This window comes from Thunnus albacares, chromosome 3 (assembly GCF_914725855.1).
Source record: "Thunnus albacares chromosome 3, fThuAlb1.1, whole genome shotgun sequence".
NCBI lineage: Eukaryota > Metazoa > Chordata > Actinopteri > Scombriformes > Scombridae > Thunnus > Thunnus albacares.
Window position 1 is genome coordinate 32501549 of NC_058108.1, and position 23692 is coordinate 32525240.

At 38.5% G+C, this 23692-nt stretch overlaps 1 protein-coding gene across 1 annotated transcript in view; it reads right to left on the reverse strand.

Annotated features, from left to right (window-relative positions):
• LOC122976441 overlaps window positions 1-23692 on the reverse strand; it is a 55349-nt gene that overhangs the window by 24335 nt on the left and 7322 nt on the right. Inside the window, exon 2 of the mRNA XM_044344931.1 lies at window positions 13904-14296. Within this exon, the coding sequence (XP_044200866.1) occupies window positions 13904-14292 (389 nt within the window). The 5' untranslated portion in view covers window positions 14293-14296. The remainder of the gene's footprint in view (window positions 1-13903; window positions 14297-23692) is intronic.

Consider the following 23692-nt stretch of genomic DNA (forward strand, 5'->3'; position numbering starts at 1 on the left):
AAACTATTCAAAAGTTTAATATCAGAGAGCAAATATTCAGTCTCCCTTCACCTTAAAGGACCAGTGTGTAAGATTTAGTGGCATCTAATTTGGTTGCAGATTGCAACCAACTGAATACAGCTCCCCTCCCAAGCGTGTAGGAGAATCTACGGTGGCCACGAAGCTCGCTAAAGGCCCTAGAGCCAGTGTTTGGTTTGTCCGTTCTGGGCAACTGTAGAAACATGGTGGCGCAACATGGCAGCCTTCATAGAAGGAGATATAAAGAGCTCATTCTAAGGTAACAAAAACACGATTCCTATTTTCATGGGATTATACACTAATTAAAACAGACTTATGAATATTATATTCCATTTCTGCCAAGTCCGCTCTGCTAGAGGCCCCTATATTCTACACACTGGTCCTTTAAGTCGAGCTCTGGGATCATCCAGAGGACACTGGTTGGCCAATCTGAGAGACTTTACTTACTTAGAATATGAACACAGCAATTCAGAGATGTACTCAGGGACTTCACCATGTAGAGCTTGATGTATGATAACCAAAATTTTATATAATATATATATATATATATATATATATATATATATATATATATATATATAAAATGTATAATAGATAGATGTATAATATCTGTGTAAAGAGTGGAAACTTCTGGACTCTGTTGGAACTGTAGCAAAAAATTCACCTCATAAAACCCTTCACTGATTTAGAAATTTGGTTACTTTTACACTTACTTTCAAACTTTTTCTAACTTGACAGAATGCCAAAGCTATAACAGTTATGTTAATAAAGCCTGCACAGTCTGTTTGAATAGAGGTGGGTGTGGAGCTCTGGAAAATATATCACTTTTCATAAAACCATAGTTGAAAAAAAATGTCCACAATGTGTTTTATAGACGTACAAGAAAGTATCCCCTTTTTAAGTGTAATTAAAAGTTGCAGCAAATCAGAATACTAATTTTCAGATGGAAAGAAGTGGAGGGAGGAGACAGATAGAGACGCAATGGTGGACAAAAAAAAGAGAAGGTGGTAAAAAAAGAGGGAAGGAGAGAAGGGGGAATGAAAAAAGAGAGCTGAAAAGGAAAAGAAGGAGGGAAGGGTGATCAGTATGCATGAATGGAGACTGGGTGAGACAGGAAGCAGAGAGACTGGTCAAAAATTTGGACACACTTTCTCATTCAAGGGAATCAGAAAGTGTGTCCAAACTTTTGATTGATACTGTGGGTGGAGGATGTAGAGGAGAGAGAGGAGAGGAGATGAGAGGATTGTCAGATGAATGGAAAGGAGACGTGGAAGGAGTGAGAGGTAGAAGGAGGGTAAGTATTAAAATGAATGATGTGCACTCTGCAGTCAGAAGTGCAGCTGGCAGCAGAGTGGCGTCGCCCAGCCAGCGAAACAAACTGACTGATGTTGGCACTAATACAACACAACAGAAAGACAGTCACTGAGGGACAGACACAGAGAAAGAGACTTTTGACTTTCTGAAAATATGTCCTCTAAACGCTAGTCACATTAAGTCAGAAAGACTGACAAAAGGAGACAAAAATTTTACAAAATACCTTTGTTATTGCAAAAGCATTTTACATCAACTGAGTGAAAATTGTGTTAGATGTCAAATAAGAAATTATGGGATTAAATGCAAGCATTGCGCAGACTGCAGCAGTAGGTTTAATTGTTGAGTTGCTTAAACGAAAGCATTGACAAGCAATTTTTTTTGTAAGAACGTGTTGGATCCACAACATATAAAGTTATAAAATTGAGAAAATGCCAGAGAAAACAATAAGTTATGGGATGTTTTAGATATTTAGACTAATGGAACAAGATACACAGTGATAGTGGCTGGACAACCGAGCAGGCCAGAAGGGCCAGCAAATATAGTTTGGCCTAAGCAGACACAATGTAGATGTAAGCCCCGATTAAGCAGCAGAGTATCTGCTCAAAGGCAGTAAAAGTACATTTATATGCTTATAAATGATCTCAATAACTTTGTAATTTTAAATCTTATATTCTTGTGTTGTTTTTTAGGTTGACTTTGTAACATCTGACAAATGGAGACATCTGAATGTTGGATCCACAATTCACACACTATCCTGGGTTTTGTTTGTCCAGGTACTACGTTTGAAATGGAGTCATGCTGGCAAATTCTGGCCAATTTTGGCTAACTCTGGCATATTTACACCAATGTTTTTTTAATGTGCACCGCCCCTGTTAAATAAACCAATACAAAAATAAAGTTAAGTCAAGATTAGACAATGGTGTTACCTGTCAGAGGGCTCAGTAGATTTATGATGGCACAGCTTAAACTCTACCTAATGATAGGTCAAACATACATACATACATGTTGTACATACTTAAATACGTACATACATACATACTTTGAAGCTCAGCATTAATGTTCTGGTTGAACCAAAGAGCAAAGATAAATGACAACAGATGTAACTTAAAATATATGAAGGAATTACCATACAAACATACAGTATGTTCAATAGTAACACAGTTCAGTATTTACTAGTTCAGTCAAGCTATTTATATCCAAAACCAAACTATTCTTCTTAGCTTCTTAGCTTAATTTTTCCTGGTTAAAAAAAACTGAGTTTTGACTATTTCAGTATCAAATATATCAAATCTTAAGATCAGAGGAGGAAAGTAGTTCTAGGATTGTTTTATTTGAATAGTTTTTAGAGGCTGTGAAAAAGTGGGTGAGACCATTTTGTCTCCATTAAACTTTGTATTTCTTGCCATACTTGTCATTTGTTTGTTTAGCCAGTCGCATTGCTGTCACATACTATCCTGAGTTTTGTATGTGTTTAATATTGTTTTGTTGCATTTGCATCTGCACGCATGGTTTAATCAAGACAGAAAAGTATTAAAGGTCATTATTTATCGTTTATTGATTTAAGTACTGAGTTTCTTGAGTTATAGATTAGCTTAGGTTGTGACTTACCATATCCACCATGCTTTCCAGGAGACAAAAGGGGGAGGCACTGAGCTACTTCCTGATTTTAAGATCTTGCTGACATCACCAGAGATGGCATGGGTTAAACCAAGTATGGGTTAGAAATAGATGGGATAGAAATATGGTTCTGTCTAGATAGATTGGAGGGCCTATGTTATGTCTCAACCCAACCAGTCAAGGCAGATGGCCGCCCACCAAGAACTGGGTTCTGCTTGAGGTTTTTTCCCGTTAAGGGGGAGTTTTTCCTTATCGCTGTCGTAAAGTACTTGCTCATGGGGGAATTGCTGGGTCTCTGTAAATTAAAGAGTATAGTCTAGACCTGCTCTATGTGAAAAGTGCCCTGAGATGACTTTTGTTGTGATTTGGTGCTATATAAATAAAATTGAATCGAATTGAATTTAAGGGGAGAGTTGTTGGTTTGAGAAGTAGCAGAAACGAAAGAGGATGTCAGTGTAGCTGTGTTAAGGTAAGTTTTATTATGCTTGATTTCATTTGTTAGTCTCTGAGTCTGTCTCTTATCACTTTTCTTGACAATCTGCCAAAGCTTCCTCGCAGGTAAAACTTTGTTTTACAGTAAGACAGCAAATAATTGTAAACAGCCAGAAAGAGTTTCATTTTTCTTGTTTCCTATCTTGTCAATTGTCTTTTCAACCCAAAATCCTTTAGGTTTTAATTTAGTTTACTTTAATTTAATTTTTTAAAATTGTATTACATGCAAATGAAAAGATTAGCTTTTTGCCCATATCTATTCATATAAGAAAATGAACAGAACATTAGTGGGTCAGTGATGATAAATAAATACTGAGTAAAAGAGAATGGGCAGCTTTACATTACCGTGCTGCAATGTCTCTTAACTTTTGGGATTGTATTAAAAACAATCCTTTCATCCCCATATCTAAACAGCATGTGTGTATGTAATACTATAGGTCAAGGCTGATAATTAGTGTGATTACTGCAAGCAGTCATACTACTGTAGCAGTTTGCAGTTTTTTGATGTAAAGGTTTTTTTTATTGAATTTTATAGAAAATACCAATTAACAAACAAACATACAGACATATACCTACTGAAGCTGTCCCATTGTTGTTTAACCATATCATTTTTCCAGTTCAATCTTCCCAGCATCTTTTCACATGCAACAGTTAGAGGAGCATGTTGATATTTTTTGTTTTATGTCTTTATTTGTGTACAGACATGTTCAGACAGACTGCACTACTTGTTTAAGTATTTACTTTTTACGTGACTTTTGAATGTTTAATTATCTGAATGTGCTCCATGTTTTGTTTTTTCTATTACTTTTTTTCTATTAATTGTGTATAAATGTTTAGCATCATTCATTTAAAATGTTAATAAAGTGAGACATGATTTGAAAGAAACACCTTGAAGTTGTATAATTTGTCTTAACATTTTAAGTCACAATTCAAATAGCTGTTTATTCACTGTTATCAATACTGTCAATGAGGAATTATGTCAAGTAACAAGGTTTGTGGAAAAAATAATTAAAATTTAAACTCACTGTAATCCTCACTGTTAGTAGTCAGTTACACAATAGTGTGTTGAGTAGTATGTTGTACATTTTGCAGTTTACAGTAAAAATCTGTAAGTATGCCACTTGTAAAAAGTGCAAATTAACAGTAATAAACCCTGCAATCCTTTTTGCAGTATTTTGCTGTAGAAGTAGAGAATAACAGTTTTATGCTGTATTTATAAAAGCAGCAACAAGCTGTTAATTTCAGCAACAGCAAGACATCATTAATTTTGCAGTAAATTAATGGCAATCCTGCATTTGGTAAGCAGTACTTGGGGGGCCTGGAAGGCAGCAGTTCATTGCAGCTGGTCCAGGATACCCCCTTACCCGGGGGAAAGGGGGAAGGCAGCAATTCACTGCAGCTGGTCCCATTTTTTTTATGGGGAAGTACCTGGGGGAGTGTGGGAATGGTGGCCAAGGTGCTGGGAAGGCAGCAGCTAGCTGCGGCTGGTCCAAGGTGCCTGACCGGTAATTGCACCCATGAGCTTGGGTGTGATCTGGAAGGCGGCAACTCACTGCGACTGGTCTGGTTTCACACAAACCCTACTGGTGCTGGCCAGATAATACTACTACAACAACAACAACAACAACTCTCAGCGTGCCATGAGAACTGCGCTGTTCTCATGTCCTGTGGGTCCTACAGGTCTCAGTGTACCATGAGAACCGCGTGATTCTCAAAATATACAGCTCTAATGTTTTAATGCTGACAACATTCACACTATTGTTCTTCAAAGGTTTATTTATGATACAGGGCAGGTGTGTGGAGACACAAAGTAGGGCAGGGCTAACGATGCTAGATGCAGGGCAGGTGTGTAGATGGGCAAAGCAAGCTCAGGAACATAGGAGGGAACAAGGCAATAAACCCAAAACCCCAGAAAACACAAAACTCTTCATAATACACCGACCCACATGGAACCGCCACAGAATAAACATGAATACAACTCAACACTACCCAAGCAACACTACAATCTCTCATCTGCAACAAACAAAACTAAAAACCCAAACAAAACACAAAAAGTCTAAAAAAAAAACGAGTCCATGACAGAAAGTCTATGGGAGGTATGATTGCTGGGTGGTATCTCAAAAACTACAAGTGCTAAAGTATTCATACTACATGGACAGGTGTCCCATGTGGAAATGCTTAACATATTAAAACATGGGACCAATAGCACCACCATGTGGTCAGTCATTATGTATTTTACATAGGTCATTAATCGTGAGGCGCATCAAAACAATATTTGCAGTGTGTTCCTTGGACAACACTGATTCAACTGAAATAGGCCACGCTTATTTGCGCCTGGGAATATTTTCAACCATTTAGGATTTTTTTTTTTGCTTCTTTTGGCACATATTTCATCTAATCTTCACCAAACTTGGTAAATACCGTATGTCGATGACCCCAGACAAAACTTATGAGCTCATTTCTGGGTATCACTTACCGTTTGTCTGTGATTGGTTGCCAAACTTTTGAAGGTGTAAATGATGCCCTTAATGGGCCAGAACTCTTCAGTGCTACATTGGATTGCAACCAAATTTGGGAATGTTGTACATAACGCCACACTGCACAAGTGTGGCATTATATTATAACATGATATTGTCTTTAATAAAACGAAACTTGGTACACAAGTTCTCCATGAGAATCTGCACGACATACTGAATCATGGCACCAATAGCCCCACCCTGTGGTTGTGACTAAATCACCACCATACTACTTATTAACTGCCATATCCCTTAAATGTAAAATACCATGGTAACCAAATTCTGCAAAGTTGTACAGATGGGGATGCTGAACAAGTGTGTTGTATATGCAGCAATGCTTTGCAAGTTATTTCAGCTATGAGCATTCACACGCATTTTCTAGTGTAGGAGTGAAATAGTAATATGGAAACAAAATTGTGTACACATAAGTTTAGAATATTCTTATTAAATTGCTAAACATCATCTTGTTTATACATATTTAGTGTTTACAATGTTATGATGATATTCTGGTGTCAGTCACTCTAACAGGCAGTGCTATTCAGGCAGTTCATAGGGTTCAGAAAAGGTAGAGCAAGAAAAAATGGAGAGCAAAGAGAGACATGCAAAGAGAGGGAAATTGCAGGGATCGAGCAGAAGTTTAATGGCTTCACTGATCTGGGTTCAAACAGACAGTTATATTCCTTCTCACACACGAACATTGCTTACAATAATATCAAGGGGAATGTTGCATGTAAACACAGATTTTACAGTAACAAGGTTACAATGCACATAAATGCACCATCAGATTTGTTGTGCATGTAAATATTCTGAGTAATGCTGTCACTGAAATTCAAATTTACGACGAGGCTGAAAACAGAACAGAAGTAACCTTCTGACCTGCCTTCTTCTAAACAAGTTTGGCTCCACAAACAAACACAGGCTGACCTTCTCTAAACCCCATACACTCTTTCACACTCTCTCACACTCCCTCCCTCTCTTCCTCTAAGGACCACTCATGCCAGACGCCAGGTCTGACACTTTTGTCTGGTTACGCAGGGGACAAATAAAATTCACTATGTATGTAATATTTACATATTATGCACCTGAAATGAACAAAAAATATATCTGATCTCCCCACCCCACAGTCACACACACACACTTTTAAAGATGTGTGTGTTTCTGTACGTGAGTGGGTGGCGGTGTGTGCGGGGGGAGAATTGAGGGGGGGTTTGGTGTGGGATTTTGGCAAGTAGTAGCTTTGGTGTGAGGACACTGCAAATGGCTGCCATATTCCTCTGAGGAGAAAGAGGAAGAGAATCATAAACAGACAGAGGGAGAAAGAAAAATACAGAAAAAACAAAGAAATTTTTGCTTTTATGAATTTTGTTATGACATTTACACCACTCTCACCATGACATCACTTGACTCAATTGTTTTTGTGCCTTTAGTATCACATATCCTTGTTTTACTGTGTGTCTGTATGTATGCATGTCTCTATGATTTATTTGACATTGTCTTTTTAATATTTTTCAACCTCAAAAAATATAATCTTCCACAGCATATAAAATAAAACTGCAGGCAACCAACACAACTATAAAAAAACTCATTATTTATTTATTTATGTATTCATTCAAGTTATTTACTGTATATAGTAACTGTGTGTTGGTTAATGTGTGAATATCTATCCAATACAAACTGCTGCTGCACTTAATTACACATGAGAAATGTAATGAGAAAATTTCAATTTGCAGAAAGGTAACTCAACTTAGAGAGTGATACCGTCTGTCCTTGGTGACATTTTGTGCGCCACATATTCATTCAAGGGTGAAAAATAGTACCAGTCAGTGGATTTTGATCTCTGGATTCTCCTCTCCATCACAGAAGTGTCACAACGACAGTAGGTATGCTGTTTTTACAGGGTAGGAGACAGCTGATTTTATAAGCCATGACTGATGTCAACCCCAGTACGTTTACCACCACAGGCGTCTTTGATTAGAAAATTACATAAATGTACTTTTCTTGTCCAGGTGTCTTAGAGGTAACTTAAAAAAAGACCTTTGTGAGGACCAAAAACCAAGAAAACATCTTGATACACACAGAACTGGTTTGTTAACACTGGTAATTTTATTCCCAAATAATGTTCTCTTTGGAGGAGTAATTCTGCTACATTTACTTCTTTCTGGAGGCAGGTGGCTTTTTAATTTTTTAAATGTCAGTGTTTTAATGTGGTCTCTCACTCTAATGACAAAACATGACGTAGAATAGAATGAGATCGAGGCACTTTTAAATTGCAATGTCAACCAGGAAATGGCAGACTGATAGACCAAGTTTATTTAAACATGAGTAGTGCAGAGGTCCTTTGTTTTTGGATCATTTATTGTCATTGGAAACATAAAGGCCTAATCTCTTGAGCATGCCTCCATGCTTGGTTAGTCAATACACGAAGAGGTCAACTCTTCACTCTGACCCTGGCTTTGCCTATTTTTGCCTCATCTTTTCCAAACCACAGGCTTTCTCAGCTTACTGTGACCTTTAGCAATGACACGGTTTGAAAACACATCTACTGTAACTGAGTGCAAGCGGTCGCAAAGAAGTTAAAGAAACAGGAGAGTGACTTTCGAGACTGGCTTACTGTAATTGGGTAATTGAAGATGTTTCTTCTCTCTTCCACAACAACCTACAATAAAGTCACATGGTTAAGCTCAGACCAATTATATAAACGGTCATTAATTCTTCCATGACCCCTTGTAGCTATCTTTTTATGCAGCCCCAAAACTGACGAAATGCTGTAAAAGGTCATCAGACAAGTCAAAAATAAAACTAAATACATCAACAAGTAATATCGTTAGTTAAATAATTCAAGTGGAGTGTAAGATGAAATTCTCTTTTACCCTCCAGTTGCTAAAAAGATTTTTTTCTCCCTTTACTAATAATAAGATGGATTGTGGAAAATGGTAATGGGGTCAGTGCTTGAATTCAAACCTTCACTGTTCATCACATCGACATTCTATATTATTCCCCAGCTTGGGAAAAGCCCAGGATTAATTTTCTTAGTTCTGAAATATCTGGTAAGCCAAGCAATACAACCTAAAAACACCACCAGCATCAAGTCCATCCTAATGTGCAGTTTTGAATGCTGGCAGGAAACCACCGCTGAAAAGGATTCCACAATGGATGCCTAAGAGGAGGCTCCTTGTGGCATCTTCTTGTTCCCAAACAAGATCACAGCCCTGAAATTGTACAGAAAACCCAGAAGCAAGAAGATTGGCAGATGGGACCGCAGTGGATGGGCTGTGTGTGTCGAATGGAGGCAGACTGTATCCCATTGTGGCCTTATGTTCCAAAGCTGATGAAGAGGAAGTAGGTATACTACATCACTGAACTTCAGTGTATACTATTATCTTGTGCGTATTATATTGATATATATTCATATTATGTATAGAGATTTCTAACATTATTCAGAAGTTTAGTGTTTGCTTGGTTTGTTTTTAGTCTCTTTCTTGTGTTGCTGTAATACCAATTTCCCTCCTGGGGATCTCATCTTAATTAACTAATCTGTTGTTCAGTTATTCAGTTGTTGTTATTCAATTGATTTGATGGATTTTATCTTTTTTATTTTGGCTCCATATGGAATCTCTGTGCCAATAATGAACTCACTGAACTGAACTGGTGCCAGAGACAGCCAGACAGCAGAGACAGGTGATGCAGCAGGAGCAGTAAACATGCTCTCAATCACAATTAGAGGGGAATAATAGCAGAGGACAGATGAGCTGCTGCAGCTATTGGTCCTGATGCAGTATATGCCATTTGGGTGTGATCAGCTAGATGGCATGAACTTCCTTAGATACTGGGAGGGCATTAAAGGAGAGGGAGTGACAGAAAGGGGAAGAGGCAGACAGACGCATGGGACCAGAGGGCAATAAAATCTATCTAACCCATCGGCAATCTTTCCATCCATGGATCTACTGGATGACAGGGTAAGTGGGGTTTTAACCTGTCATGTCTCATAAAAATCAGGTTAGCCCCCCCAGGCTTCACTGACACACCTGGTCTGATCTGCAACTGGGTCAGCAGCTGTCTGTCTGCCTGTCTTTCTGCTTGTTTGTCTGTCCGAAAAAAGGAAAAAAAAATAAAATCACAAGGCAGTGTGAAGTCTCTCTCTGTCACCTCCGTTACAAAGCTCAGGATTCGACAGTCTCAAGGACATGGTGCCTTGTGACGGGAAAAACCAGGGTGGTAAGAGAGTCAACTGACTCAACCACGTGGTGTTGTGAACAAAAAGTCTGCAGCTTCTCAGTGCAGCCAAACTCACTTTCATTTCACTGATTACTTCCTCCTCTCTGTTTGAAGGTGTGTTACTCAGTCAAAGCAGTTGCTGCAGTGTTTGATTGCAAGAAAAACCTGCAGACTCACGATTGAGAAATACTGCCCAAAAAGCTCATTTCCATTCCAAAAAAATATATATAAGGCAGCTATAAAGAGACTAGTTTTCATTGATTGCATCTTGACAATATAAGTCATATAATATTAGGTGCTAATTTCAATGTTAGTAGCATTAAAGTCCACCTCAAGACTCTGAGTTTCAACAAAGTACATCTAAAACCTTTCAAGCACTTCAAGATGATATAAAAAACTGAATTTAAAGCTACAATATGTAACTATTCCTCATTAAAATGTCTAAAAACAACTGGACCTATGCTATATATTTTGTTGAGTTGTGTAGTTACACTATCCCAAATGTTTCCAACAATTTTCAAACCCAGAGAAATCCGTAATTTTAATCAAAGTTACAGTCCGTTTCATTTGGTTGTCTGTCAATGGCATCATACCCCCTCTACCAAAGAGTATAAGCACACAAGATGATAATCATTTTGTGGGCATGTGTCTGCATTGTGGTTGTCCGCCACTATGGCATCTACCGAAGAGTATACACATACAAGATAATACATCAGCGTTGTGGTTGTTAGCCAGAAACATCAAAAGTCATAATTTGACTTTTAATCGGTTTTAAGTCACATTTTTACAATAAACTTTTTAGACCTCCCTTGGTAGTTTTTAAGTATATCTTTTAACCGGATGAAAGATTTTAGTCATCGAACATCTGGATCTTAAGTTGTCGGAGAAACTCCGTCTTTTGCTATTGTTTAGACTGAGAGACCCCCAGTGGCAGAAATTACATGTTGTGTTTTTCAAAAGATTGGAGGTTAAAACAAAACATTTTGATATTTCAGAGTATATTTGAAATCAAATTGCATTCATAAGTTCTGTACTTAAGTCTTTTGTTGCTTTCAGTTTTATATTTGATTATTAAATCTACAAATAAGTCTCTTCTTGTATTCTTGAAGGAAGTATTCTCTTCCTAAGCTGCCTTTACAAAACTGTTCAAGAATGTCAGTGCCAAGAAGCATCTTTCCTGTTTGTGCTAAGTGACTGACGTACAATCAATGGAGACACAGCTATTGATTTTCTTAGTTGTTTGAACCACTTTTGTACTAAAAGCTCTAACACCATTTGGACATGATTTATTGGTCTCAAAATGAATCCTCCCATTTCGTCTCTTAGACTAAATTACCATTGGATGCACTTTCTTTGGGAAAGTTAAATTCTACTCTTCATCCAGGGGTTGAAATTTAATCTCACATACGAAGCACCAAGAAGAAATTTTAGCCTGTTCTTCTGTTTGTTTTAGTCTCTTTTGGCTCATTTGATCACTCAACACACCAGCAAAGTAAATCAACTCTGACAAGATTTCGAAACTACTATTAGTAGTCTTTGTAAACCCTCTACATCATATCCCTGTTGGGAAGTTTCAAATTGTGACCATTTGTCTTTTTTTGATATAAATTGTCATGGTCTTTTGAGAATGTTTCACTAAAAAGTAAAAACTGTAATCGATACAATTGTAATTTCACCTTTTTGGAGCTGCTTTGAAAACGAGTGCTGTAAAATGCTTCTATTTGGTATTCAAACTTACATGACCCACCACTGCAAAGCAAAGTCCTTTCGGATGAAGACTCTCTACGCCACATGTTTGATAATTATGATTTGGATGAGTTGGGACCTTGTTTGATAAGTGGTAAATGGCTGAATGTATATAGTGCTTTTATCAAAAGTGCTTTACAATGTTTCTGCTGCTCACTCACCCATTCACACACACATTCACACACTGATGGTGGCAAGTCACCACATAGGGTGCTGGTGCAACCATCGAGTGCAATTTGGTGCTCAGTATCTTGTTCAAGGACACTTTGACATGCAGGAGGAGTCAGGGATTAAACCACCGACCTTCTGTTTGGTGGAAGACCCGCTCTACCTGCTGAGCCACAGCTGCCCAGTTTGGACAAGTAGATGATGCTGAACAATAGTCATTCTGTTGTATGGCTCTCCCACTTTCTCTAGGTAACCCGTAGTAACCCGAGTCCTGTGTTCAGCAGTTAACAGATAAGCTGAAGCTGAGTGTTATTTACACATTGTTTTCAGCTCCGGTTATGTTCACAGAAACCCTGTTTGTCATATTTTTACCTTAACTGCAGTTTAAAGCTCTAGTAATCAAATGTTTAATATCAATATGAATAAAACGACTACATGTAAAGTGAAAGTTGTCTCTTGTGGTGACAAGACCCCAAAAATTATTATCAAACTCTGCAGCTCTATGGAGCATTTTAGCCTCTGTTAGCTCATTGTTCTGGCTTTGTGGCACATTTATTGCATAGTTCAGTCTCACTGGTCTCATCAACCTTGTTACCAAAAGAAGATTTCAGTAAACAAGTTCTGATAAACCTGCTGTGTGCTACCGTTCAACAGCTATGCTGAGTTATGTCTGGTGTCCAAGGTTCCAGAAGAAAAAGTACAGTTTGTTCTCCACATAGACAATGTTAGCTGACTTACAGTTTGGCCCCTTGAAATGCTTGGATCAAGGGGCTACTACCACAACTTGAGGCTAAAGCCAATGCGGAAGTCCCTTAAAGTGCAATGCCATTGTCAACTTCTCTCTAGAAATACTAAGTCAATCTTTTTTTCCCAATCATTATTGCTCTGTTTTCAAGGCGTTGATTGATGACTCGCACTGAGTCTGACAATAGTTGCTATAATTCACTAAGTTTAATGTTACTTAATAACGATACCTGTCATGTTAGCATAATTTAGCTAAAGTAAGTAATGTTAGCTTAAGTGTTTCTGAAGTAGAGGGGCGTGTTTCCAGAGCGTGAAAGGCAACACCCCACACTCCTTATTTGGAAGGTCCTGGTTGCAAACGTCTTTTCTGTTTGCAACCAATGGCAACCAATGACAACCAATGGTAACCAATGGCTTACGTCACACCTCACACACCAAAAAAATTAAGGATAGAAATGAACTTCAACTCCCAAGGAGCATTTGGAAAGAAACATTCACAAATTCTGTTGCATGTTCCACTGACTTCAAGTAAAGGCTAAAGGCTAAAGATTACACTGGGTTGGTACATGATGTCAGACAATGCAACGTAATGCAATGTTGTGAATTTGCCAAGGCTCTGATCTGTGTGTCAAACTGACGAAACCTTAAAGGTACCAAGTACCACTAGTGGTTCAACGGAGCACTGTTTTTATGAACAGGTCCCTGTTTTGTTTCCATCTTGTGCGTGTGCATGAGGACGTAGTCAAACACATCTCTGGTAACAGTTTCACGCTATTCCATAGATCAACATTTGGTGGCGGTAACTGGCAGCCAAGGCAGGGAAAATGAAAACTGGATGCAGACAACGCAGGTTCCGAATAGCTTTCTAAATGTTTTATGAGGAGCACATTTAGGATACATTTAGGATGTTGGGTAGAGACTCGGAATGTTAAAATAACTTTAACCGAAAAAAGACTCCAGAGTACCCTTAATCTATTAGTCTGAATGTTAACATAACTTTGTTTGTTACCAAAAAAAGCCTCCAGAGTACCCTTAATCTTTCAATTCAATTATAGAAAGTGAACTGTACTCACTCCCACTGCTTCCTCCTGGCTTGCGGTGTGTTGTGCCGCTTGTGTGCCTGGTGGGCCAGGATGACATCACGGTGGTCCACCAGTCCTCCCCTCCGGCGGATCAGTGGGACTTTGGGGTCATTGTTGCTGGTAACCAGGGACATGGAGCCCCGGCCGGAGCGAATCCCATAGCCACCACCCCCACCGATGAAGGGCACTTCTCTGTACTGCTCCACCCGGACGTCATACACAGCATGATAGTAGGTGGGATTGGGGCCCACGCTGCTCCCACTGATTGGGGGAGGGGGGCAGCGCAGCGGCCGGTGGAGGCCCTGAGAGGAGGAAGAGCAGGACGATGTCTGGGGCCACACCACCGAGCCGCCATGGTCCTGATAGAGGGGGGACAGCATGGAGCTGGAGGAGGGGGAGAGGAATAGGCATGGGAGAGGGAGGCAGGAGGAAAGGTGGTAGGAGGTAGAAAAAGAGAGGGTGGTTATTGGTGGAAAAAGACAGCAATTAACTAATTGAAAGAACAAACAACATGTTACACTGGATGCTGCAAATTAAGGGTAATGAAGTGAGCAAATGAGTGAGTGAATGAATAAATGAGTAGGTTACACTGTTAGTTCAACACTTTGTTGATTATTTGGTAATGTCATTTGTTCATCTATTATTAGTCATTTTTAAAAGCTTAAGCACATCATGACCACACTTCATGAAGCTACAGTATTTGTATTGGTAAATAAGGGGACATTTCAAGTAAAATACATTTAACCTTGAAGACAAATCATTCTAATAGCAAATGATTCAGTGAAATCTGGTAGTATTGAAATGAAAAAATGGAGTTGCTTAAATGAGAATGCTGCATAGTGTAGATAAACTACTCGAGTTCACAGACAAAGGACACAATCCGCTTTTACAAATAACTTTTAAATTAAAATTTGCTTGACAGAATATACACTGGTCCCTGGGGAATCAACCAAGAACTCATTTCATTATATTAGCTGCAGTCCAACAGCTATACTAAAACTTACAATAATAAAGCGGCTGACTTTATTATCGCGTTATTGGCTGACTTTGTGGAGGGATGAATCAAACATCAGTGAACTTTCGTTGAATCAGTGATGAAGAATCTGCTGCTGCTTTTACAGTTTGTACAGTCACAGAAGTAAAGGATGTGATGAAGCTCTGGAGAGAAGTAGAATAGAAATAATGAGGGATTTGAAGGGTAAAATGGGGAAAAAGAACGAGAAAGTTGTGAATATTTGAGTTTTGGTTAAATAGGAGGTGCAGGTGAACGAGTGCGGCAGGTGAACATCAGCTAAAAGATTCAGGGATCATCCTGTTTCCAGGGCCCATTTTCCCTAATATGATTGTTCACAAAACACACTCTTACTGAAAACTTAAAAAGCTGGCATTAGCACTGGGATGAAAAATAACAGATACCGTCCCATAAGCCACTAAAATCACCCGCTACAAAGCTTTAATAGCTTCAGCATGTTTGAATTACAGTATCACTTATTCAGCAATTTGCCCAGAAACACAATTTTTAATGTTATTTACAGAACAACTGTGCATTTCTGTTGCCAGACTTAGGAACATTTAGCTGGATTTATATGCCACAATAATCTCACCACAGATACCTATGGCATAGTTCAGTACTGGATTTGACCCATTGATAGCATCACCGTGATAGATGTATTTTACATGATCAGACCGTATCGTGCTTTACGTATATTCTCCGTAGTTATCGAAGTAACACTCGTTCATTCACTTTGTGATACAGAGCTACTGTGAGAAGGTTTGTTTTGTTTGTGCCTATCATGGTGAGCAGAAGGTTTACAGTGCAGATGGCTTTGCTAAACATGTATTACCGAAAAGAAGAACCTTTCTTAAATTTATCAACAATTTTCACCGGAATCAGACACTTATAGCTACAATGGCTATGTGAGTAGACTTTGTAGCCCTAATGCACAACTATATAAATCCATCTTAATTCTCTGTTGGGCGCAATATTTAAGGAATTATGGTGTTGTTTTCAATTTCAAAAATAATTTAATTGAGGTATGAGGTGAAGTATATACTGTATATATCAAAAATTTGTTTAGATATAGATTGTATTCTCACTTGGACAACTAACCAAAGCATATTTGGGTTGTATTGTCATCAAATATCTTAGCTGGTAAAATTGTGATAATGGCTGGAATTGTTGGGAGATTTAGCGGACACTGAACTCCTTCATGTTCTCTCCTCTTTTAGTGTATTTTAGCTCTTCATGAACTTTATGAGAGGCAAGTGAATTCAAGGTGAGGACACGCAACGATCTGTCCTGATGTACACGATCTGCTCTTACAGGTATTAAGGTGTGTTTATGCCCCTTTTACTCATCTTCCACTCATGAAATTAAAAACATTTACTTACGTGGGCAAAGTGTTAATTCTATCCTTATCTATACTACCTCAGGTCTACTGTTTCTCATGTAGTGTAATGTATGTTTATGGAGTTTCAGACTGTTATGGTAGGATAATGTTACACATCTCTTCAGCCAAAACATGAACAAAATATATAAATTCATTTTGCAGTTTTCAACAATTCAATTGTCCTCACTGAAACTGCAGGACGATTTTTGTATGTAAAAAAAAAAGTAAAATAATGTTTTTTGCCCTTGGCAAAGAAGAAACAAAAAAAGAGTGAGAAAAGGTGAAGAATATGAATCCATACAGAAAGGGGCGCATTAATAAACCAGGCATTCAATAAAAGCACAGAGGGCAAACAACAATGAGAGGTTTGGATAGAAACGGAGAGAAGAAAAGAGGGGTGAACAGGAAGATGAAGGGGAAACACTCTGAATTAAACGCCTGCAAAGAGTAATGACGCTAACCTGGCATTTTAATTTTTACTACGTAATTGCAAAAAAAAAAATGCTCCTGGTTTATGTGTGCATGTTTCCAAGTGTGTGTGTATGTGTGTGTGTGCACAAACGAATTGGAAACAGCGTTTTTCTCCACCAGTTATCTGCTGAGAGTGCATTACACATTATTTCTCCCTGACATGGTGTAAAGCGAAAACTAATTCACACAGACAGGTGCACACACACAGATTTACGCTCACACACACTGCAGGTACAATGATGAGACATACTGCTATGGTAAGGACTTTGTTGGGTGATTGAGGGTGTGTGTGTGTGTGTGCATGTGTGCCGCAGGGCTTGAATAACACACCACAAACTCAGGACCATCCACATAGCACAGTGCAAGGGCAAACTGTGGTACTAACAAGGACACCGAAGACTGACAAAGAGGTGGAGAGATTATGAGGGGAGACAGAAAGGTTGATGGACAGATGAAGACGAAAGACGAGGGTGAATGACTGAACAGATGAGGAAGAAAGGGAGACAGCTACGGAGGGCAGAAAAGAGTGAGACAGTCGGGGAAGTGGGGAGACCAGGAAACATGCGACCAGCATTTACCTCAAAGGCACAATTGCATGATGGAGAGAGCACTTTAATAAAAGGTACAGAGGCAGCAAAAGCCAGCGGGATGAGAGAGAGAGAGGGTGAGAGAGATTAGGGGACATGACAGATGAGTAGAGGAAAGACTAATTGCTGAGAGAGAAAGACAGAGCAAAGCCATGCAGATGAAGCAAAATCCTTTTCTCGCTTTCACTCATTGTGACTCTCTTTCTCCCCAGCAGAGGAGACAAGGAGGCTTCTGCACCTCTGGTTTAGCAGGAAACTACTACAACTCTACGTACTGTAGATTTACAGCACAGAGTATTAGTGAGAGAAGACAACCGAAGCCGCAGCCACTGCCAGCCTGCATGACAGACTGTGTCTTGATGCTGCATCTGCAACTGGATAATTCAACCATTTACTTTCTTTTAGACTCCCTGAGGCTGAGGCATAGACCGTATATAAAGCTGTCAATCAATGCACACACGCCAGACTTCAAAGCTACTATACATCTTCAAGTGTTATTAATGGAGCAATAATATCCAAAATGACCAGAAGCACACTTATTAGAGGGCCTGAATTTAGCGATTGAGACCATAATGATTCATTCAAAAACATTACTGACTTATTATTTCTAGAGAAAAGTTGCTTTTTGATAGGATTCAGTGGAAGCCAGCATCTAGCACTGCACTTCCGAATTGGCATCAGCCTCAAGCTGTGGTAGTTGCTGCTTGGGCTGAGGACTGAAGTAGCAACCATGGCTAAGTGCTGAAGTCATTATAAAAGTGCCTCAAGATTAGTGCTGAAACAATCAGTTGATTAACTGATTATTATATCAACAGAAAATGCATCCAGTGTGTTTTATAATTAAATGTTCAAAGAGCATTGCAATTCTGCCTGTCAGTCTGTCTCCGCTTCCTACACCAGTTAAAATGAACCAACAGGGTGTCTTTGAAATGACATCATCATACAAGAGGAGGCATCTTTACAGCGGCGGTTAAATTTCCAAATGAGGAGACAGTGTCTATCTATAGTTTTGACCACCAAAAACAGCATTCAGAGATTTTATCTGTATTGCTGACGACGCTTTTACTTTGAATGTGCAATGTGGTACCAGCCCAGAAAACATTCTTTAGAGATGAATCTCTGTTTAAATAATTTATCAAATAATAATGCAAAACATTTGTAGGTTCCAACTTCTTCAATGTGAGGATTTTCAGCTTTCCTCTTTGTGATATCTTATCTGAATCCCTTTGAGTTTTTTAAATGTTCAGAAAAATGAAAACTTCAAAGATGGCTTCTGAGAATGTACACTGGGTATTTATTCTTATTTTTTGACATTACATTCAAGTGAAGGTGAACTAATTTAAAATTTGAAAGCAGTTGAGGGATTGCTCCAAAGACTGATAAAATAACCCTAATGGTGGGGTGCCCAGCTATCAAATAAAAATGTCAAAAAAAAATCTTAAAAAAACACCTGATAATGTCATCACGGTTATCTTAGCTTAGCTTTACAGACTACAAATATGTAACTGAAAGCCGTTGTTATAAACAGGGGGCATGGAGTTTGACTGCACAGTTTGAGTCTAAAGAAAGATGTTCTTGAGTTGCATTATGGGAAGTGTAGGATCATTTGTCTTTGGAGCTTGACCAAGCGGCAACCTCCAAGGCTGTAAAATGAAGCCAATGCGGAAGTGCCAAAAACTGCAGTTCCTCGAATGGCCACTTGAGGGTGGCTCCAAAAGCGAGTCATTCCCATAAACCCCCATGTTAAAATGCTCAACTTTACAGCAGAAATAAACATGTTTACAGCCTGGTATAAAAAACGGTTTTGGTCTCTATAGCTAATTTCCCCTTTCATGACAACTTTAACTCACCTGTTTAAATTTTATTAAGCTGTAAAGTTATGCATAATGAAAGACATGGCTGCTTTGAGTGATAGGTCCGCCAGCCGCTAGGTGGCTTATTTCAGCCATTCGGCCTGCCTCTTTGCCCATTTTTGATTGGCTGGGAGTTAGGTGGCGTCACGCACTGCCAAGATGGCGACGGCCGGAGCGGCTCACTTTGAGCTTCAAAACCGCTCCTCAGAAAACAACATGTGACGTCACTGTAACTATGTCCATATTTTTATACAATCTATGAGCTTGATGCATACATACAGGGACCAAGACTCAGAAGATCTTGGCGCCTGCTGCACCAATTTTTCTTTTTCAAATCTGTCTCTTGTGAGGCCCTTAAATTTAAGTGCAATACAAAAAAAAAACACTGGAGTTCCCATTTAACGGACCATTTAATCAATAATGAAGTTAATCATCAGTTGCACATCCTCTATAAATAATGTTCCTCTAATGTCTGGTTAGATGCTGGTGTCAAAAAATAAAAATAAAAACAGATGTAATCAATTTAATGTTTAATATATGGCTTAAAGGAATATTTAATATAGATGACTGAGTCTATTCTCTCTTATGTGTGTATGTATGCACTGGGGTTCAGCGTGTTGATTCATTGTAATTTCTTTGTCCCACCACCTTCAACCGAGGATCCACTCTGCTGCCCAAATTGGGATTTTCTAGTGCCAACAATGTTTTTAAATGAAGCTTTGTAACATTCCTATTGTAGAATAACTGATAGTTTTCGTGTTATGAAACTGTTCAGTTGGTAATTAGGAAAGAATATGTTATCACACACATAACTGCATAAATTCATTCAGCCTGCTGGCTCCTGATACAACACTGACGTCAAAACATTTAATTTCCAGCGTGCTATTTATAAAAACTGCAGCAGCAGAACATAACTCACCCTTTGTTAGTAACAGTGATTAAACTTTTTCTGTATTGTTTCCAGTATTCTGTCCACTCCCCTTAGCTGACTAACTATAAACGTGGTAATACTAGTATGATCATAATCATAATTTGATTGACTTGCAAAGCTTGTCAAGAAAAAAGGGAGAAGCATTTTGATTTGGTGCATTTAAGAGGGACAGAAGAGAGAAGAAAGGGGCAAAGCCTCAAAGTCACCGAAGCCGGGTTTGATTGGAAGGTCACTGATCTGAATCCCCAGGCAGCCCAGGAAAATCTGGAAAGGGAAAGTGGATGAGTAAAACCTTTTTTTTTCTACCCTTGAAGCAGCCCCGAGCGGCTATTTAGACCATAATTTCTCTAAATTTACTGTGAAAAACACCTTTTCATGCATCCTGTAAAGAGTAGGCATTCAGCAGGGGAGGAGCTGACTGGCAAAGGTATTTTGTATGTGTAAGGTCAAGAGAGGATGTTTTAAATTACAGCTGAGTGCTGATCTAAGTGCCTGACAGCATGTTGACAAAATAAGATGTCCACTAGTCCGTAAGATATAAATATATGGCAAAATAATAGAAAATAAACAGCATAAACCAGGATGCAGAAAACTGCAGATGAGCTGAAAATCTTGGCCAAGAAACAACTTTTACTTTCAGAGGAAAACTTCTACATTCAGAGGAATAACTGAAACGCAATAGATTGTTTTCTCTTTTTCATCTGGGTGATAGCAGTGATATAAAAGTCCAAAGTAATCATGATTTTCCAGTTGAATGTAATGGAAATGTAAGTGAATTTGAGTGCAAGTGCCTCAAAAGTAGATTCAATGTGCTGAATCAGCTGGAGCCAACAATAAAGGGTCTACTGGTGCCATTAGTGGGGGACACAATGAAAACTACAGATGGCCCCGCCACAGACGGTCAACAACAGCCCAAAATTACTAAAAACTATCTGGTTCAGTATGCTGGGGATGGACGGGGATGACACCACGCCAATCAATACTCTCAACCTTGACAAAAAACTTGTTACTTTGTATATAAGACAGCTGCTATGTTCGTATTTCTTATTAAACAACAATACCAACCTGTGGGGGAGCAGCATACTAAACATTGTCGGCCTTTTAAAAACATACAATTGTAAAACGTACAATTACAAGTAGAAAAGTTTGGCACTTACACATGGCTGCATGCACACATATCTTCAACAAACAGCCTCTTAAAACACCGAATGAACTGTCTCTTCACCTGCACAACTCAGCAACTAAAAGTCTCTGGCTTCACTGTCTGACTCTCATTTGCTAGCTTTTTACGTTAGCTAATTACGTGTTAGCTACCTGCTCCTGTCCTGGCTCAACATCTTTTCCTCCTGTTATCACATGTAAATACCTTTTTCCTTGTGAGAAACTACTACATACAGAGAAAATAGCCACGTCAGTGACAAGGACTAAAGGTAGGTTACCTTTATTGAATACACATATGTAGCTCTGAGCTGTAATAGGGAGGTTTCTGTTTTTTCAGCACCAATTAAGCCGTCCTCACACCTTGTAACAAGCTTGTTACAGTCTACTTCAGTTGAGAAGTTGATCGTTGCCCCCAGCCCTCAAAAAAGGATTTATTTTCCCTCAGTGGCAGCAAACACAAAATTGGAAGTTACTGTATCTTATCCTGAGTTCCCTTTTTTAAGATGCTAACACACTAGCCTGTTGGACTGAGACAGTTACATGCTGATACACTTCAAGTAGAAACGTGTTAGCTTAGCAACAGCATAGCTAAAGACAACCAATAATGCAAACCCTTTCAGACGGACTTACAGGTAACTTAGCTAGCTTGCACATGTTAGCCAGCCAGTCTACTCTCTGCCTGCTAAAGGCACTACTTAGATTGTACAGTCTTCAGCTGCATCCAAAATCAGTCCCTTGTTCACTCATTCACTATGTAATTGACACTCTAGTTTACGTTATAGTGACCAGTAATAATTTAATGTCCGGTGTAGTGTTACATGTGTTACAAAAAAAGCAACACAGCGTATTGTGGGATCGTTTGCAGAAAGTAATGTGCATGCCATGGACATCTTTGGTTCCATTGTGGGAATATTTGAGGACAATAGTGCATAATTGAGAATTTGGAAACTCAGATAAAATGATGGACAGTATAACAGGGAGTGACTTAGGACACTGTCTTGAAGAAAGAAACACAGCCTAACCTCTTCTGTAAATTTAATTAAGTATTGTTGTGACTCTTTACAGTTTATTTCTTTTGATAATATCATATTTGATTTAAAACATAGAATATTATTTTTTGATATTTGTAATTGTATTAAATTAAAATAGAAATATTTTACTATTATAAAGAATAATATTTTATTATTTATTTGCCATACACTAAAAGAACTTTCAACTTGATTGTCTATTTCAATTTGATTTCAGTATCACTTTATAATAAGGGTGTAAAATTAACATTCATTAACTAGAGTAATTAATCATATAAAGTCAGAGTGACATTTGTCAATGGTGAGCAACAGGAATTTAAGATAGATTCATATATAAAATTAAGTATTACTTAAGTATTTTTTACCCTTATTACATTGTTAACAATATTGTTATCAGTTTTTCTACAAACAAACACTCATGCCACCAGAATAATATGAAAGATATTAAACACATTGACATTGTAGACATGGTGGCTTTAATCAAGTATACAGTTAATAGAAGTCACTTGCACAGAATTACACATATTATCTTTAACATGTGCTAATTGTACACTAAATGATGCACACAATGACTGAAACATTATATATGAGCAAAATCAACAACTCGCCCCACAGAAAATGTTTTCAAGAAGGCACTGTTGAACTGAATAATTGAGTGGTGAATGGTTAGTAGTCTACAGATCTGGCTAAAAAGTTAATGTAATATCATCTTGTGACAAAAGCCTCATTTCAAGATAGCATGATTTACAGCATTCAGCAAATCACACACTCAAATTAGACATAAACAAACCAGACAGCCAGTTGGACTGTCATTCATTTGGCAGGAAAAAATTGATCCAGCCTTTCAATTTAGCGATCAAACACAGCCACTGGTCTCCTGATGTTCTGACTGTCTGACTGCCGCTGACCTCTTTCTGCCTGTCAACCCCCACGACACTCTGACCTCTCAGGTCACAGCTCCCCGACTGCTGCATCCATCAAGGAGCAGGTGAATGATAACAAGCCGTACCGTCTCTCCTCTCACATCAGCTATTAGGCTATCCTCAAATAGCACCTGAGAAAGTGTCTTAATTCTGCTTTGTTTTTGTTGAATGTGACATCGACAGCTAAAAGCTAAATACTGCCTGGAGTCAGAATTGCTCATTTTCAAGCAGGACTACATGGATGTGTAATACAGAGTTTCATTCAGAAAAAGGTGTCATATGGTAACAAACATAACAAACATTTAAATCCATTTAACTGAGGTTACTGCCAGACAGGTGGTTCCCAATGCAGTTTAGCTGAGCTTGCATTGACACAATATCTTTTTGAAAAATGTGCAAAATGTGCTTCTTTTGGACAGATATTAGACCAAAGTCA